The 19,340-nt window shown below is 45.1% G+C and overlaps 1 protein-coding gene across 6 annotated transcripts in view; it reads left to right on the top strand.

The window, feature by feature from the left end:
* Nucleotides 1–19,340, top strand: part of SEC16A (SEC16 homolog A, endoplasmic reticulum export factor) — a 421,944-nt gene that overhangs the window by 361,413 nt on the left and 41,191 nt on the right. For all 6 annotated transcript variants that reach the window (XM_078641918.1, XM_078641921.1, XM_078641919.1 and 3 more), the window contains 2 exons: nucleotides 13,676–13,767; nucleotides 17,667–17,735. In XM_078641918.1, the coding sequence (XP_078498044.1) occupies nucleotides 13,676–13,767; nucleotides 17,667–17,735 (161 nt within the window). The remainder of the gene's footprint in view (nucleotides 1–13,675; nucleotides 13,768–17,666; nucleotides 17,736–19,340) is intronic.

The raw sequence follows: 19,340 nt of genomic DNA, 5'->3' as shown, positions 1-19,340 counted from the left end.
AGCTATTCTCCTGTGCGCCAGTAGGTGGCATTTGTAGGCTGCACATGACATTGTCTACGTTGTCTGCACAGTAGTGATGTCCACTTCACCTATATAGGCTGACGTTGGTTCTTTTCTTTCCATGCTAGTCAGCGCAGATTCATGAAGACAACTACCCTTTTTTGACAGGTGTTTTTCGATATTTTGTCAACCCTTTTTTGATTTGTAGGCTTTTTCCATCATGTCCCAGAAGACTTCTGGTTTAAAACCGTACAGCGCCTGTCACTGTGCCATGTCTGTGACTGACCCACATCTCATTTGTCTCTGGTGCCTGGTACGCGGTCACAACTCTTACGTCGTGCTCTGACTTCCGGTCAATGGCTCCAGAAGCTTTGAGGGAGCGGTCCCTAAAGTTGCTTGGGGCTCAGCTCTCAGCACCACGTCACTCCTCGGAGATCTCATTCACGGTCCCAGTCAAGAGAGCTCTGGGCACCACTCCGGGAGTCCTAAGTCTTTGTCTTCCCACTCGCAATTATTGAGTTGGTCAGGTAAGAAGCACAAAAAACATAAGTGCTTCAGCTTTTCTCCGTCTGCCAGCGACGCGACTGAGGAAACTCTGCGTTCAATGCCTCATTCTTTTGAACCTGCACCTGGGTCAGCTCCGTGCTTCCCTGCCTCTCTAGGAGCCGGAGCGACAACTGCCCAGCTTAAAGAATTTTTTTGCCATTTGCCCCATAATTAGGCACCTGACGCTACCAGCATGCCTCAATGCCCTGGAGGCTCAGAGGGGGCTCCATCCGTTTTTTTTCTCCCCGTCAGCTTTGAATTGGGGTGTGTGAACACTGCGTGCTTTTTGGGACAATACTCCCACTCGCTATAGGAAACTGTTGCGCAAGTGCTGCCACAGTTCCCGGAGGAGGCCGAGTCGTCCTCTCATAAGCGGTACCCAACGGGAGAGATGTAGCAAAGTTTGCCATTCGATGTGGTCCTGACATGACGCCACACCTGGTTGAGGCGGCCTTGCTTTTCAGGAGATGTCCAGGCCTCCCTCTTGGACATGCCCTTTGACAGCACTCGTCTCTTCGGAGACAAGGCAGACATGGTGCTGGAGCACTTTAAGGACTCTCCGACTACGGCCAAGTCCTTGAGCTTCTCAGTGGTCAGGGTACTCCCCTCTGCCTTTTGTGGCTGTAGAAGGGGCTTTTAGCTATACCAGTCATACCCAAGCCACAAGACAGCGCAATTTAGCAACTTCCACACAGCCATGGGTGCAAATCATTTAGACCCTATGGATCGGGCGGCCAGAGGTCTGATCAGACATCCACCCCCTTACAGCCTCAGTCTCCAAACCCTCTTAGCCTTGCACCTCCAGATTATAGGTGGCCAGTTGGTGGCAGCCATCACCTCCACCACTGGCAGAACATCACTTCGGACAGGTGAGTTCTTCAGATAGTCTGAAGGGGCCATTGCCTCCCCTTTAATACTACCCCTCCCTCTATCTTACGACCGGCTCATGGAGGATCACCTAACTTTGCTTCAGGAGGAAGTCATGACTCTCTTGGCCAAGGAAGCCATAGAGAGGGTTCCGGCACCAGAAGTAGGCTGTGGTGGTTGTTCCCGCTACTTTCTGGTCCCCAAAAAGGACAAGGGTCTCCTAACTATCCTAGATCTGCGAGACCTCAATTACTCAAAATGGAAACGTTAAATATGTTCACCGTGGCTCAAGTCTTGTCTGCCATGCACCAAAGCGACTGAATGGTACAGTTGGACTTGCAGGACGCCTATTTTCTCATTCCCGTCCTTTCTGCTCATCAGCACTTCCTGCAGTTTACGGTAGGCCATGAGAATTTTCAGTTCACTGTGCTCCCCTTTGGCCTTACCAGCGCCCTCAGGTGTTCATCATAGTGATGGTGGTGGTCACAGCTCATCTGAGCAGATCAGGGGTGTTAGCCTTCCTCTATCTCGATAACTGGCGGGCTCGCCTCATGCGTTCGTCTTCCACCTCCAGACTACGGTGAACCTCCTGCATTCGTTGAGGTTTACTACCAACGTACCGAAGTCACACCTGACTTCCTCACAGACGCTCCCTTTTATCGGAGCTGGTCTGGGCACAGTGCAGTTTCAAGCCTATCCTCCCGAACAGCGAGTTCAGGATATTCAGGCCATGATACTGATGTTTCTTCTGTCGCAGCAGCAGGGGAGGGTCCTCCATCCAAACCAGTCAACTCTACACCTTCTTGCATGGAGATTGAGCAGTGGCAGTTGATAGAATTTGACATTCATCCGGAAGTTTACAATGTTATTTTGGTGGCCAAGCGTCCCTCCACCAAGACCTTGTATGCCTGCTGGTGGAACAAAGTTGTAAAATATTGTACAGAAAGGTCTATTGACCCTCTTTCTGCTTCCCTTTCTCAAGGTTTTATTTTTATTTTGACGCTTGCCTAGCAGGGCTCTGCACTGGGCACTCTCGAAGGGTACTTTTCGGCCCTGTCTGCCTTCCTGAAGCTGCCATATCAACCCTCTTTAGTCAAATCACCTATTGTAAATAGATTCTTCAAAGGCCTTGTACATATGTTCCTACCTTCCCCTTTCATAATGCGTCAATGGGACCTTAATTTTGTTCTCACCTTCCTGATGTGTGCTCCATTGGAACTTCTGCACAACTGCCCCCTCCGGCTGCTTACCAGCAAAACAGCTTTTTGTAATGGCAATCAAAACTGCCAGGAGGGTGAGCGAATTGCAGTTTGTCATCCAGGTCTCCTTACCTGACCATATTCCCTGACAAATTGGTGCTTCGCACTAGGGCCTCTTTCCTCCCGAAAGTGGCAACACCATTTTATGCAGGGCAATCTGTCACCTTGCCCACTTTCTCCACTCCTCTGCATCCCTCTAAAGAAGAGGAGCAACTCCATTGTCTGGACCCAAAAATGGTGGTGGTGTTCTACCCTGACCACATTAAAGTGTTCCGGGTGGATGACCAACTCTTTGTGGGGGATGTTGGAACGAAGAAAGGTTGAGTGATGCAGAAGAGGACTATCACACGATGGCTCGTTCTCTGCATCAAAATTCTCTGCACTCCGGCCAAAAAGCAACCTCCTGAAGGCTTAAGGGCTCACTCCACCAGAGCCAAGGCTGCTACCACAGCGTTCCAACGTGGAGTTCCAGTCCTCAACATTTGTTAGGCAGCAACATGAAGTGAATACCAGCATGTTACTAAGACGTTATGCTTGGCTACGGATTTCAAGATTCAAGCCAGAGGTCCAGCAAACTATACTGAACATACCTTTTGACATAAAGCACCTTTTTGGTCCTGAAGTCAATTTAGCATTAGAAAAAATGAAAAAGGATACTGATGTGGCAAAATCGATGGGAGCGCTCCAATCTCCCTCAAATAGAGGTTCCTTTCGGCGCTCTTTTGTATAGAGGAGGGTCCAAGTCTACAGGCACGGGCCAGAACACTTGCTCATATTAAGGAAATTCCCAAACCTCCTTTACAAAAGGGTTTTTCAGAGGGGGTTACAGCGGTAGTAGTCCCAGTGGCAGAGGTAAAAACACCACACCACACCTCACACTTCTCCTTCCTCAAGCAAGCAGTGACTTCCCAACACTTCCAGCCGACAATTCCACACTTGTCAGCTGAAGACTTCAAAACTTTCTCCCCATTTGGAAATCAATAACAACCGACAAATGGGTGCTTGGAATTATCCAACATGGCTATTGCCTGGAGCTTACCAACAGTCCTCCAAACATTCCTTCTCGACCACACAAAATGTCACCAGACCACCAACACTTGCTCCAACAAGCAGTGCACTCGCTGTTCCTCAAAGGGGCTATAGAACCAGTCCCACCCCAATATCACAGGTCAGGGGTTTATTCCCTCTACTTCCTCATCTCCAAAAAGGACGGATCGTTGAGACCTATTCTAGATCTCAGAGTTGTACAATTACATACTGTAAGAGCATTTTCACATGGCCACTCTTCAACCAGTACTTCCCATGTTGCAGCAGGGCGACTTTGTCTACGCAATATCTAAAGGACGCCTACTTTCATATTCCAATTCACCCCGCTCATCGCAAATACCTCAGATTTGTGATAGCAGGCAAACATTACCAGTTCAATGTACTTCCATTTGGTGTTGCCACATACCCCAGTGTGTTCACCAAATATCTCGCAGTAGTAGCTGTTAATCTCAGAAGACAAGGTATACATGTCTTTCCTTACCTGGGCGACTGGCTTATCAAAGCAAGCTCTCACCAAACCTGCATGCTACACACTCAGAAACGGTACATCTGCTTCATCAGTTGAGTTTCACAGTAAATGTACAAAAATCTCACCTGTATCCAGCACAGGTGCAGTCTTATCTAGGAGCTTCCCTCAATACTCTCAAAGCTCTGGCTACTCCAATGTAGCCAGGATTTGCAATATTCAGGCCACAATACTACAGTTCCAACCCAATCATTTGTTACCAACAAGAGTTTTCATGCAGCTGCTGGGAATGATGGCATCCTGCATTGCGATCGTACCTCATGCAAGGCTTCACATGCATCCTCTACTAGAATGTCTAGCACGTCAATGGAATCAATCACTGGGTCTATTAACCGATCTAGTGTTGGTAGACAGCCGCACCCATCGCTCTCGCCAGTGGTGGAGCCCTCAAAACTTAGGAAAGGGAAGGCCCTTCATAGACCCGATTCCAGAGATCATTTTGACAGTGGACGCATCTCTAACTGGTTGGGGTGCTCGCCTTCAACATCACACGGTACAAGGGTTGTGGTCACACAGTCACAAACGTCTCCACCTCAACTACCTAGAATTGCTAACCGTGTTTCTAGCACTCCAAGCTTTTCTCACCCACCTTCTAGGCAAGACTGTCCTAGTCCACACAGACAACATGACAGCAATGTATTTCCTACAAAAACAGGGAGAGACCCACTCTCTCCAACTGTCGCGTATTGCGCCAAGCATTTGGAATTGGGTGATTCACCACAGAATCTATCGCCTAGCAGAACACCTTCCAGAAGTACACAATCTGGTTGCAGACCTGCTCAGCAGCCACCCGCCACAAATCCACGAGTGGGAATGTCATCTCCAAGTTCTTTTTCCTTACTTCCAAAAATTGGGATTTCCCCAAATAGATCTGTTTGCCACAGTACACAAACCAAAATGCCCAAATTTTGCATCCAGGTTCCCACTCCAAGCTTCCAAGGGCAATACTCTATGGATGAATTGGTCCGGGATATTTGCTTACGCTTTTCCGCCTCTCACACTACTTCTGTTGCTGGTTCGGAAGTTCAGACAAATGTCCCTAACGCTGATATTGATAGCCCCCACTTGGGCTCGCCACCCTTGGTAGACTACCCTGTTAGAACTCTCTGTGGTTTCACATGAATGGTTACATCTCGCACCCTCTCAACTCACTCAGAGCCATGGAGCAATCAGACACCCAAATCCCAAAGAACTTAACCCAGCGATTTGGTTCCTGAAATCATAGTTTTGTTATTTACAATTACCACCAGAATGTCCGAATATTCTTAAAGAGGCTAGAAAGCCTACTACTACAGCATGTTATGCTGCTAAATGGAAACAGTTTGTTGTTTATTTTAACAACAACCATATCAATCCACTTGATGCTTCTGTACAACACATTTGTTATCTGTTGCATTTACAGCAATGTGGATTAGCTTATACATCCATTTGTTACATCTAGCAGCAGTTGCTGCATATTTGCAAAACCGACAACACTTATCCCTATTCCGAGGACCAGTGATAAAAGCCTTCATGGTAGGATTAAAAAGAGTACTACCACCAATAATTCCCCCTGCTCCAGAGTAGAACTTAAACATAGTTCTTACAAGGTTAATGGGTCCACCCTTTGAACCCATGCACACATGTCAGTTGCAATTCTTGTCATGTGAAATGGCTTTTCTCATAACGATAACTTCACTAAGAAGAGTTGGTGAGCTTCAGGCATTCACTAGAAAAGAGCCTTTCTTTCAGCTTCATAATGATAGAGTAGCACTTGATACTATTCCAAAATTTCTCCCTGAATTAGTTTCTGCTTTTCATATCAATCAGTTGAGTTACCGGTCTTCTTTCTCCAACCTGATTCTGTAGCAGAACGGGCTCTGCATACACTGAATGTTCGGCGAGCTCTACTTTAATACATAGAAAGAACCAAAGACTTAAGGTTAACAAAGCAACGTTTTTTTGCTTTCTCTCCACCTCACAAAGGCAATTCTATTTGTAAATCAGGGATTGCTAGATGGGTTGTAAAATCTATCCAGACATGTTATACTAAAGCAAAGAGAACTTTGTTAGTACCCCCTAGAGTGCATTCCACTCGCAAAATAGGGGCTACTATGGCCTTCTTGGGAAATATCCCTAAACCTGACATTTGTAAGGCTGCAACATGGTCTACACCACACACATTCAACAAACACTATTGTGTAGATGTGTCCTCAAGACAACAGGCAAAAATGTAAGCCAAGCAGTACTTAAAACACTTTTTCAAATGACTGCCACTACAGGTTAGCCACTGCTTTGGGAGATTACTGCTACATTGTCTATTCAAAGCATGTGATGTACCGCTCGCATGCCTTGGTCGGAAAATGTTACTTACCCAGTAATCATCTGTTCTTTGCATGTAGAGCTGTAGATTCACATGCACCCACCCACCTCCCCAGTGTCCTGTAGTGGTTGTAGTTATTATTTTACATTCATACGCATGGACATCTCTATTCTACACTTTCAAACTCCATTTCTCACCCTCTGCGGGAAAACAATCTAACAATGAAGTTGATGCCCATGTGCACCTACCTCATGACTGGAAAGACTTCTTTGAACAAAAACTGGCAAACATCCGGGCCCAACACTAGATGGCAGGAGTATGCAAAGCATGTGAATCAGATGCTTACTGAGTTAAGTAACATTTTCCTTATGGCTAGAAAAGTGGTGGTTGATTCAATGGCTGGATACAGGTGGTTGGAGCCATGTGGCAGCGGGTCATGTTAAGGATTCTGGGTGTCTTGGTCGGAAATTACTACATTGAAACCTGAGTAGATGGCAGAAGAGACCCTCCTTATGGATTGGTTGGGCTTAGGGCAGATGGAAGACTAATGGTGTTTTTATTCTCTTAAGCACATCATACACTCATTCAAAAACTTTACCTTACACACATGATTAAATACCTGCAGTTTTCCATAGACCTTTATCATAGCCTAGCCCTTAATTTTTTCTGTGTACTACCAGTTTGCTTCTTGTGAGACAGGCAGTTTGTGACTAAAACGGCAAGAAATAACTGTTGGACTTTGGCCCTTAGGGCAGGTTCACCCCTAGACTTTTTGCGTGAAATGGTGACCTGGCAATGGTGATTTTTGGGATTCTGCGCACTTTCACTGTGTCCCAGTGGAAAGTGCGTGCGCACTCTGAGTGCATGTGCTGAGCTAGGCCTGCCCGCCCATAGGAATGCATGGGGAATGTATGTGTCCCTGGTAGTTCCTGATGCGTGGGGTGTACAGGCTTGAGTCTGGTATGTGTGAACTCGTGAGAGTGAATGCTGCGAGATGGTGTATGCAGCATGTATGTGTCTAGTAGAGAAGCGCCCTTTCTAGACATGGCTGTACGTGTGCTGTGAGGGTGCTGGCGTGTGATTGGCTGGAGCTGGCTGGCATGCCAGGCTCCAGGAAGTCTGGATGGGTCTGCCCGGTGGTGAGTGGGAGATTAGCATGAGTGATGTGTGGGAGGAGTGTACCTGTGTCCTGGATGGGCTGGGTTTTCCCCACACAATGCTGGCTCCGCCCCCCTGTGGTGTGTCTAATGACCCAAGCCCTGCCAGTGAATAGAGAGGGTGGTTGAGGTAAACAGAGTACTCAAGAACCAGCTGCGACTGGTTCCGCCCCCACTCTGCACCCTTGAACAAAGGAATGCACTGTATAAAAATGGGGCTGTGTCCCCACAGAGGTTGTTCTTTTCCAGGATCCTGAGGGGGCTGCTGTTGCTGCTGCTGTGCCAGAGGACCACCACTTGGGGTGTCTCCCTGCCTGGAGACCCAGTGTGCTGGCTCTGGGCCCAGCCTTGCCCCCCCTGCCTGCCCAAGGACTGCTGGGACTCTGCCCTGCTTGCTGAGGGCACCTGGGAGCGCTTTATCCTGTTTGTAGCGCTGGGAGCGTGCTTTATGCCCTCTAGCGCTTGTAAGCGCTTTGTTTTTGATTGTAGCGCTTCGAGTGCTGTGAATTTGCTCGTCGCGCTGAGAGCGCTGCTCTCCTGTCCGTGGCGCTTGAGAGCGCTTTATTGTGCCCGTTTTGAGGATTTCCTTGGAGGCCGGTGCCCACCCGGCATCTGATTGCCCCGTCCGTGATTTATTGGAATCACCTGGGAGCCCGCCTGCCTGCCTAAAAGCGAGCCGCCGCGCTGCCCGCGGCGACCCGGAAGTGGTAAGAGGCCCGGCCAATCCCAGCGCGGCCCAGGAAAGGCCGACCGGAAGTCCCGCCTCCTTAGCCGAGCCGGGAAGAGAGAAGCTGCCGGCCGGGTCCCCGAGTCTCCCCGAGTGGAGAGGAGAGCCCCGGGACCAGAGGGAGAGACCCGCCTCCGCTGGAGGCCAGAGCCGGTGAGTGTTGCCAGAAGCGAAGGGAGGGGCGCCGGGACACGTTGTCGGTGTCCGCCCCCCCCCCCCCGCCCCCTCAGCAGCGCGACCTCGCGCCTTTGTGTTTAGAGCCCAGAGTGGCTCGTAAAGGCGGCATTTGTTTGTTGAGCCCGGAGAGGCTCGGGGGCATTTCCTGTATGTGAGCCTGAGAGAGGCTCTTGGGGGCATTTCTGTGTCTAGAGTCCTGAGGGACTCGAGGTGCCCCGGGGGGCATCAGTTGATTTAGAGCCCAGCGAGGCTCTTGGCAGACATTGTCCCTTTGAGTCCCCAGAGAGGGGACTCCCACAGAGAAGCGCCCCAGTAGTGCCTAGAGCCTAAGAGAGGCTCGGGGGCCAATTTATTTCTTGAGAGCCCAGCGAGGCTCCCACATTGGCCCCATTGTTGTTTTAAGCCCTGGAAGGCTCAAACCTTGCTGCACCAGTTGCCCAGCACTTTGTGGGCAACTGCTCCGTTTAGGCCCCCCTGGACTTTGGACACAGGGCGTCCTAGCCCCAACAAGGCCAGAGGGCCTAGGGACAGTCACAGGTGGTGACTTACGTGAGTTTGGCGCAATTGTACTTTCTATGCACCTCTGAATGTATTGTTTATGCGTCATGTGCCTTTACACCTCTGAATGAATGTTATGCATTGCATCATGTGTTTTCCTCTTACACCCCTACAGGTATTGTAATACTTAGGTGGTTGTTTTCTCCCTAGTACAGGTGGTGCTAGTGAGGTCCTGTTACCAGTGATTACTGGTTGTGTACACTATTTTGATATTTGTGCTACAGTGATTTATATTCTAAGTGCTATTTCTGAAAGTGCTACTTCTGATTCCTGACAGTGGTCCAGGTGGCCCTGTCTTGTACATATCCCCTGTAAATTCTGCCCGTGCCTCTGGCACATTGTAAAGTGTGTGTTTTATCTAATGTGTTTTGGTGTAATACAAAGGCTATTTTTATATAACCTTGTGTGGAGTTTCCTTTGTGGTGGGCCCTGGGAGTTGTTGCTGGGGTGCGTGCGCAAATACTTAACTTACATCGCCTCCAAGTTTAGCCTTGCTGCTCGCGCCACGTTACCTAGAGGGTGAGTAGGGGTTATCTTGGCGTGTAACTCCCTTGCCCTGACTTGGGTGTGGTGGTCTCTGACTGACTTTGGCGAAAGCCCTGGCCAGCCGGGGATCCCATTTCCAACAATAACCATTCTGCAGTGCAGAGAAGCTATCCTGCATCTCCTGCCAGTAAACCAGTAACAACATTCCACTAGATTATAGGAGTGCCTGAAAGTCACTCTTGGGTCCATGCCCAGTTAACCAGAACCTTTGCCAGTTCTACTCTATGAATGCTGATTGTAGGTCATGATCTTTGTACTTCAGCTATAAGCCCTCTTCCCAACTAAGAGACTGCTTGTCCTATCGTCCTCGTCAGGATGACAAGGAATTTCCAGAATACTATGGGTCTAGTGCCTGGTTTGGTCACCAAGATAAGTGTGATTACTTCCTCATTCTCTGGCATATGGGAGACCGCAATACTTGCTGCAGTGACACTCCGATGAAGCTATTTTCAGCTGAGTAATAGAGCTCCAGTCAAGCGTTATTTTCACAGCACCTAGCCATTTGCTTTTCAGGCATTTCAGCGTATCCATTTTGGACACCATAAGTAGCAGAGACCTCATGTCAGACCCTTTCTAATCATTTCTATAGAATGCAATTTAAATGAGCTACAGTTCTGATGACCCAAAGATAATTCCCTCAAGCGGTTGAGCTATTTAGGATCACTATTTTGCCATAACTTAATGTTCAGACTTTGCCTTATTTTTATTTTCTACAGAAAAGTTGAAGAGCGGAATGCTTGCAATAAGTCTGATCACTGGCTCTGGGTAGCATTCCAATCTATCGTTCTTCTGAGAAAGCATGGCGGGAAATAAAACAATGGGTTGAAATGCTAACCCGAGCGATTGACAGTGGATAGACTTCCTCCCATCACTTTTCTGTGTTTGAAAGGGTATGCCCAGACGTGGGTCCCGTGCTCACTGTGCCGCTCGAACAAAGCTGCACTTTACTGATGAGTCTCAATCAGAGTGAAACCGGTCTTGAGTTGCTTGTGTTAAGACTCTGAGAGGACATTCCTTACTTGGCAGTTCAGGCTGGACATTTCCTATTGGCAAAATATCAGATTTATATGCATGTGGCTGAATCCAATGTGAAGTGGCATGGTGGGCTAAAGAATGATAGGTTGGAATGCTACCTCAAGTGATTGTCAGTGGTTTGACTTATTGCAAACATTCCTCCCATCTTCCTTTTGTTTATTGATTTTATTTTCATTCTAACCAGTCATTGAGCATCAGTTTTTTCCGTGCTAAATAATTCCATGTTTGTGCACCTTTATAGGCTGCACTGAACACTGCTTCATTGATACTGCTAAACACCATTTCAAACTGACTACATGATCAATATATATAATACAAGAAGGTTGCCTACTGCTACATTTGGGGGAGGGCTGTGGGGCTACACCCCTAGTACCTCCTTTCAGGTAGAGTAGAATTCCTTTTTAAAGCATTTGCTTTGCCTACTAGCCTCCGCGTCCTCTCTGATTCTCTGATAGGTGGGGTTGCAATATGTGGAAGATATGCTTTTATTAAAACCCTTATTACTTTGGTTTTCTATCTGGTCTAAAGATACAACAAGTTTTGTCAAATAGGTTATTTTAGATTGTCTTGCTTTGGATCACGTTTTTAATATCCCTTGTCTTTCCTATAAAAATGAATCTTTTTAGAACACTAATGTCTGTTTTGCAAGATCCACACGGGTCCTTATCCCTTGATACGAGTACAATTAAGGCATCCTCTTTTAACCCCTACCGCGCTACCGCGTTTTCCCGCTGTGCGCTGAAAAAAAAATGGCTTGTTTATGACAAAGCCAGCTCGTCATCCGCGTAGCGCAGGTAACGCCCATGACGAGCTGGCTTTGTCATCAGCGCCGAATGGGTTAAACGGTATAAGCAGGACCGTAGAAAGTGTGATGAACTGAGAAAGTCAACAGTTGCCTTACATGGCGGTTGATTTACTGGTTGGATTTCAATATTACGTGTCTTGGGTGAATAACATTCAGGACAGTTTTTCTCTGATTAGGTTGCACTTGGGCACAGTACTTCACCTGGTTGCCTTTCCTGAAATGATGGTATGACCACTGGATAGGATGCCTTAAACCCTGCGAGGGTTGTTATAAGCCAGTGATACTCAAAGTATGGCCCGGGGGGCTGCTTGCTGCCCTCTTGACCTTTACATGCGTCCCGCTGGTGAACAGCAGCCCAAGCTGCTGTTCAGTTACTGAGCACTAATATATAGGAAGCAAATGTTAAATAAACAGGCAGGCTTTTATTAACCTGCAAATAAATGCTTGCCCATTTATTTAACATTGTTTTTAGACGTCCTTACCCAATCCCTGACCCACCCAGTCCCCCTGCCGCCATCCTGCTGGTACCAGTGTGGCCCTCTGTCACACTTCACACCGTACTTTGTGATCCCCGAGTCAATGTTTGTGAGTACCCATGGTCTAAGCAAAGCACACAGCCCTTTATATTTTATGATTGCAAGCATCTAAGAAGATATCATCTTAAACCAATTCTTCTTTCACAGAATATTAAGAGACCACAACATTTTACTAAGCTATCTGTTTGCACTTTGTTTTAATGTTGCACTTTTTAAGGGGGTGCAGTACACCTCAAGAAAATGATTCCATGCAGATGTTCATACAAGAGAAGATGCAGCTGTTTGTTAATTACATGTTTTTATTCTTACCAGTGCAATTTTTGTTTTATATTTGTTGATCTACTGTATTGCACTTTTATGGCTGTTTTTAACTGTTCCGAATAAAGTTTTAGAATGGAATAGACTACATTATCAAATTAACCAATAGATTAATTCAAATGGACCTTGTGCCCTGTGTAAAGGTCAGTTTAATTCAATCAGTCATGGTTTGTAATTTATTATACCGCCACTTCAATATCATAGTTGAGGGCATGATCGAACTGGAAACCTTGTGTAATCCTGGTAAACTGACTACAGAGCTCCTTTAGTCGAAATGTGTAAAGATTTGTCAGTCTTAACCTGAATAATTTTCTATAGATGTGTGTGCCAGAAAAAATGGCAGAGTGGCTGCTTGTTTTGGCGAGACAGTAACTTTACTAAAGCGACAAGTTAAAGCCTCAGTGCCCTTACTTTACTTGTAAGAATTGATTGCCAGATACGGAATTACCTCTCTGTTCTCAAGAAAAAGAGTGAAAGCCGTAGCCCTTGTAAAGGAAGGTGGAGTAAAAATAAATCATTTGCTAGGAGTATGGTTTTAATATAGCTTAAATTGGGCTTAAGCAGTATGCAATAGAGCAGACTTCAAGAACCTAGTTTGGCTTTGCAGCCCATCATTCCTGCATGAGTTCAACCTAAAATACTGAAAATGGCCTTCAATGGAGACATTGTAAAAGCATTCTAATGCAACCTATCCAGTACAGAGACACACAAACCCTTGGCCGTCACTGCAGGCACAGAGGTGTTTCTTTGTGAAGTGAGCGGGAAAACAGCCTGCCAGCAGAGTCTTTTATTCCTACCACTATGTCCACATTTTTACACAATACTCTGTACTTGACAGAAAAATCTCTGTATTCATCAGATATGGAAAACGTGCTTCAAGTTTAAGCTATAGGTCTTGAACTTTTGTTTATTCATAGTATAGATAAGCTGTCACCCTTAACTATTTTGGTGGAATAGATACCTTCAACCTTTGGTGTTCCTTAATTTAGCTAAATTAAGTCATGCATGTAGTATTTTGAGAAAATAGTTCAAACCTTGGTAAATGATGTCATATATTTTAGGTTGACAGTTGTGTTTATTTTTCAACAGCATTGTCAATGTAATATATTGATAACATGCAGTGCTATGTTTTTGTATAGATAAACCGCACCTCTATTAGAGGCTAGCAGGTTAATTTGTTTTGCTGCTGCCCTTTGGTTTGTCTACTGTATGTTTTCTTCCAATGTCTTCCAAAGTGAAAGAATTTTTACTATTCATTGGCATTTACAGTACCAGAAGATCACCAACCTGCAGAGGGTAGTGGAGTTGAGCAAGTGACCAATGCAGATCAAACCAGCACAGATCACAGTTCGAAAACACAGGTATTGTTTGTTGCATTAAAGCTCCATGGGTTACATGTACCAGTACGTCTCGGGTAGATATGTTCTATATGTGATGGACTAATGTTATTGTCATCTGAAACTCTCAAAGAACATACATGTGGTTTGCTCTAAATTAATGGTCATGAATATTGTGTCCTCTTCTTTGCAGCTTAAACTACCTCCTCTTATATGGCATGGAGTCATTGTCTGGATCTTATTTTTTTGGTCTAGCAAAGAAAAGAGGTGCACAAAACTTGTGTTTAGCAACATTATCCACAGTATGACAAAAAGCAAGGACATTTACACAGATTTTCTTTTGATCCTGAAGTGTGGCATCTGCAATACATGAATAAATGTAATACTGCAGCTTGCTTTTCAACTTCATAGTGGCAAACATCTTTGGATAAAAATGTCAGATCACATTCTGAAATGGTTTACATTTGGACCTCGTTGCCTACAGCACCTTTCAATATGGCTCTCAAAAGACCGGGATTGCTACGAAGATTTATGAATCTTGGTAATGCTATGATTGGCATATGTAATATAAAGTCCAACATCTGTAAACAGCCAGACCTTTTCCAGTGAGAAAGGTAGAGCTCTTCTCAATAAGAAAAGCAGGTGTTTTTTTCAACTGCTGAGCTTTTTCACATTTTTTTTATTAAGAAATACCTATGTTGTTTATGACAAATGCAGTTAATCAGTAGAGTACCCACAAAGGTGAAAGGCTATATTGATTTGATGCTTAAGACTCCTTAATTGTTGAGACCTCCTCAGACAACGTTAGGGTTTTCTTTGAACCTGGTTGCTGTGCTTGCTGTCGTCATCCCCAAAGTACATCATAAGCCTATCCAGTGTCACCCTCGAGGTCAACACCCAGTTCATTGTCTGCCGTTCCCTTGTTTTCAAGTAGTAAAATCTCAATCAGTAGATAGTCCCCCTGTATTTTCATACACTCTAAATGTATTCAACATTAATGCCCAACAGACATCCAGCTCCTGAGGAAAGAAGAACCCAACTTGGGGCAAACCCGGTCTCTCTTAAATTGGAGTGTTGGCAGATTCACTAACCTGGATCATTCGAGTAATCCCATTCAAGGCTATTGCTAATGAAGACTACCATCACATTTACAAAGTTAGCATTAGGGCAGCGAAAAAATAAATATAGGCATTACAGTGCCTCAGTTACACATTTGTCATTTTTAAGACTCTTTAGCCAAAGCCTGTGACAAGATATCTGATCTCAGTGGTTCTTAGGCTGCTTGAGCCTACACTGAAAGTATTTCTTCCCTTCCTCCATAGACCTTCTTATAATTGAAAAAGAGGCAAAATAAGTTTTGTATGACTAAACAAGAGCCTTTGTTCGGGTGTGTTTGCGGATTAGAATGTGGCTTGTGCAGAACACAAGAAGTTCTGTTTCTGTTCTTCTTCACACACTCTTCACACACTCTTGATAAGACGAGTGCAGCATTGATTTTCTAGTTAAAAAGATCCCCTTAACATCATCCACAACCCTGATGGTGGCCAGTGGCAGGTTACTTATTTTCTCAAATCTTGACCATTGCGACACAAATAACATTTCCTGCTTTACACATGGTGGCATCCAGTACACCAGAACCTCTGCTTTTATTACACAAGAAAATTCCAGTTTATTGAGAGTTGTCTATCTATGCCATGTTGTGCTTCTCTTTACTTATTTGAATGCAAATTAAAGCAGGTTTTTCGAATGTCTGATTTAGATTCTAATAGGGTTTAACTGACTATTTCCTTTAGATGAGACATGTTTTCCTAATAAATAATATTCCATATTACATTTTCTCTAGTTAAAATGTGTTCTAGATCCCACACACAGGCCGAAATATTGTGAAAATTCAGTTTGGACGGCGAGAACACAACTAATTCACCGAATCGGCCCTACATGGACCTTGGGACTGCCACCTCCCAGGGCTGTCTGGTGCCTACCCTGGGACATAGCTGTTTGCTTTAGCTTGGCAGGAGTTTTGAAAGCTCCTGCCAAGCAAGAGCAAACACTCTGTTTCCAGCAGGTGGGAACTGTCAAAGTGCTCCCGCCCAAAGTGGAGGTTTTATCTCTTTTCCTGACTGCAGACATGTGGGCAGGAAAATGGATAAAACATATTGCTCCTGCACAGACGAAGCTGTTTTTCCAGCAGCTCACTCTGTGCATTAGCAATGCTGGCTCCCGAGGAGCTGGCTGGGACCACGGAGACCTTGAGGCTCCCGCTCCGGTTCCGGGGAAAAGCGCAAAGGTGAGAAACCAGCAGAAAGAGGCAGAATAAAGATGAGAAATGGGCAGAAAGAGGCAAAATAAAGGTCAACAACAAGCAGAAAGATGCAAAATAAAGGAGAGAAACTAGTAGAAAAAGGCAAAATAAAGGTCCGAAACCACCACCAAGAGCAGCGTAAAGGTCAGGAATGAGCAGAAAGGCAGAATAAAGGTCAGAGGTGTGCAGAAAGAGGCAGAATAAAGGTCAAATGAGTAGAAAAAGGAAAATTAAGTTAAGGAGCGAGAAGAGAAGATGCAGAAAAGCGAGCGGAGGAGGCACTAAACCAAAGGCAGCAGCGGGTAGTGGACAGCAGGCAAGCTGGACAGGACGATTATCATGGGAGGAGTTGGCACAAAGCCCTGCTATTGTGTGCCCCCTAATTTATTTATTTTTTTCCACTGTGCACCCACTGACCGACCCACTCATATATTTATGCAGCCACTTAGACTCACGCACCCACTCACAGACCCACTGAGACACACCTCCACTCAGACACACACACCTCCACTCAAGAGACTCACACACCCATTCATCTACCTATACAGCTACTCACATACCCACTCTCAAAGGGTAACGGTTACAGTTAGGAAGTACAATTTAAAAAAAGTCAAAATTCATCGAAAAAAACAAAGATTCCAGGGTGTTATAGTTCGGCTCAGATTTCACTTGTGCAAAACTAAAATTCAGCCGTTATAGAGAGCTGAGCTTATGACCTCACATATCATCACTCATGACTTGCTCAGTAACATCACTGATGACATCTCAAATAACATCACTGATGACATCATCCACAGAAGCACGCACACACCCACTCACAACCCTATACAACCTCTCATACACCCTCTCATACACCCACTTACACGTGCACACAACCCCTCCCATACCCATTCACAGACCCATACAGGTACTCCTACAACTACTCACTCATCCATGGAGCCACTCACTCAGCCACTCAAACAGCTACGCAGACTGCCACACTCACCCATTTAGGTACTCACAAACCACATATTAACCCATACAGCCACTCACACATCCACTGACTCTTACAATCTCTCAACATATCCACTCACACAACCACTTACATACCCATTCACACATCCATACAAGCACTCTCACAGCCATTCACACACCAACTCACTTAACGAAACACCTACTCCAACATCCACTCACACACCCACACACCCACACAGCTACTCACACACCCACACAGCTACTCACACACCCACTCAGACACTCACACACCCACTCAGACACACACACATCCACTCAGACACTCATACAGCCACTCCGACACCCACTTAAATATGGATCCACACAGCCACTCACATAATATATGTTAGAAGTAGACTCATTAGTAGTGCACCTAGAATACTAATCTAACTTTTGTAGTAGGTTACTATATATCATATAACATTTGTTCCAAGACTTTCTAATTGGTTTCTTTTGGTGCTGTGCAACAATTGTTGTCTTCCCTTTCCTGTATATTGAAGGATGGGTTGAGTCTTGGGGAATGGGGACACTGCTTTGTAAGTTTAAAGCAAAGGAAGGCTATCTGACTAAGATTACAAAGCTTGCGTAGTTCACTATGGTCTGTAATGTGTCTTTACTCTGTCAACAGCCGAGTGATCAGATTCCATCTGGTTACGAACTCCCTGCGTCACATGTAGATGGATCCCAGACAGGAGAGGTAAGAACAGCTGTAAAAACCTACTGATTATTTCATTTTGCATTTTGCATATATTTTCTTTAGTTATACCCTATGGCATGAGAACCCATGATGCATTGATAAACTAATGGAATGACTTGTAGAAACCCTGTGGTGTGTTTACTCCTCTGCAAAAGTCGCTCAGCAGTTTTTTGGGGGGAGTGGTGGGAAATAACATGATTGCATACCAGACGGTGTATTCAACCATGTTTGCCTGATAATCATTCTCATTGACCGATTTCTCTGAAATGTTGACGTTATTCAATGCTGATGGCCCAGTGGAAATAATTGAATTTAATGTGTGTCAAACATGTCCCTGTGTGCAGAATTCATTTGTTTAAGGGTTTTGATGACTTGGGGTGACGTTTGAAAATGTGCACAGTAGGAATAAACATTTTGGTCTGATCATAAGGAATACTTTAAACTGAGGAGGGTTAGAATTTATGCAAATTGGCTGCGCTTATTTAATTTACATTAAGTACATTTTTATTCGTGTTTTAAACTTACAGATAATAATCTCAATGTACCCCCCTTTTCTCCCGCCTGTCCCCCATTGGTCAACCATGTACCGCTATCTTGCATATCTTGGCCTATCATTCACTAGCAGTTCTCTTGTAACCCCTTTATCTGAAATGGCCTGTGCCTGAGCAGTTTGGCTTCCTTTGCAGTTCAGTTAACAAGAAGTTGTATCCTGTCTCATGCGAAAGGAGTGGTCTAGTTTGGTATGTTGCAGAATATGTAGCTCTCACTTCCATTTGGGGCATTACAGTTCTATAAAATCTTTACTAAAGTGATTTATAAGTAATCCCCATTGATTTTTAAAATCTTTATCCTTTCCATTAACAATTTTGAATATTTTCCCATGTCAAATACCCGCAACAGATTCATCACTCACATTGACTTAGTAGGAATTGCTCTCTCCAGTATGACATCCACAAGGTCTTGCCCTCTTTGCGTCCTTGGTGTCTACTCCCTTCGAAAGTCTCCTGAAGCACAGTTTTCACTGCCTGAAACAGATTTCTAGGTTTTCTTGTACTATAATGACTTGTTAGGTCTGCATCACTATACGCGCATTCCAATGTTTACTGTTTCCCTGTTCCTCCCCGGTCTTTCCTCCCCTCATTCAGGCCTTGCTTCAAGTTACTTCAGACTATCCCCATTTTTACCTTTATTCCCTGCAAGAACTGCTTCATGAAGCTTTTGAAGACGATGTTATCTTCTTTTCGATTTGGATCGTTCAGGTCCCGCATGTCTCCTTCCACCTGTTAGGTGTTCAGACATGAACCCTTAGATTTTTTTTAGGAGCTCCTTTTTTAGAGTAGATCTTTGTGCAATTGTCATGTTTACTCCTACCTGTCGCTATACCATGGGTGGAGGTGCGTAGATCCTCTCAGATTTAAGATCAGCATCTACTACTTGTACCACAGGCTGATGCAAAGCAAAACACAGAAGAACCGCAGATAATAAATTATTTCTTCACCACTTCACTATTCCTATTTTGTCGATCTTCCTTTTTTTATTTTGGAAGGTGAGGTCTGCTCTTTTCCCTTTCCAGCTATAGTGTGGCCTACAGCCACACTATATGTC

Source organism: Lissotriton helveticus, chromosome 5_1 (genome assembly GCF_964261635.1).
Source record: "Lissotriton helveticus chromosome 5_1, aLisHel1.1, whole genome shotgun sequence".
In the NCBI taxonomy this organism is placed as follows: Eukaryota; Metazoa; Chordata; class Amphibia; order Caudata; family Salamandridae; genus Lissotriton; species Lissotriton helveticus.
The sequence above is the reverse complement of the archived record's forward strand: the minus strand, read 5'-3'. Positions and strand labels throughout refer to the sequence as shown.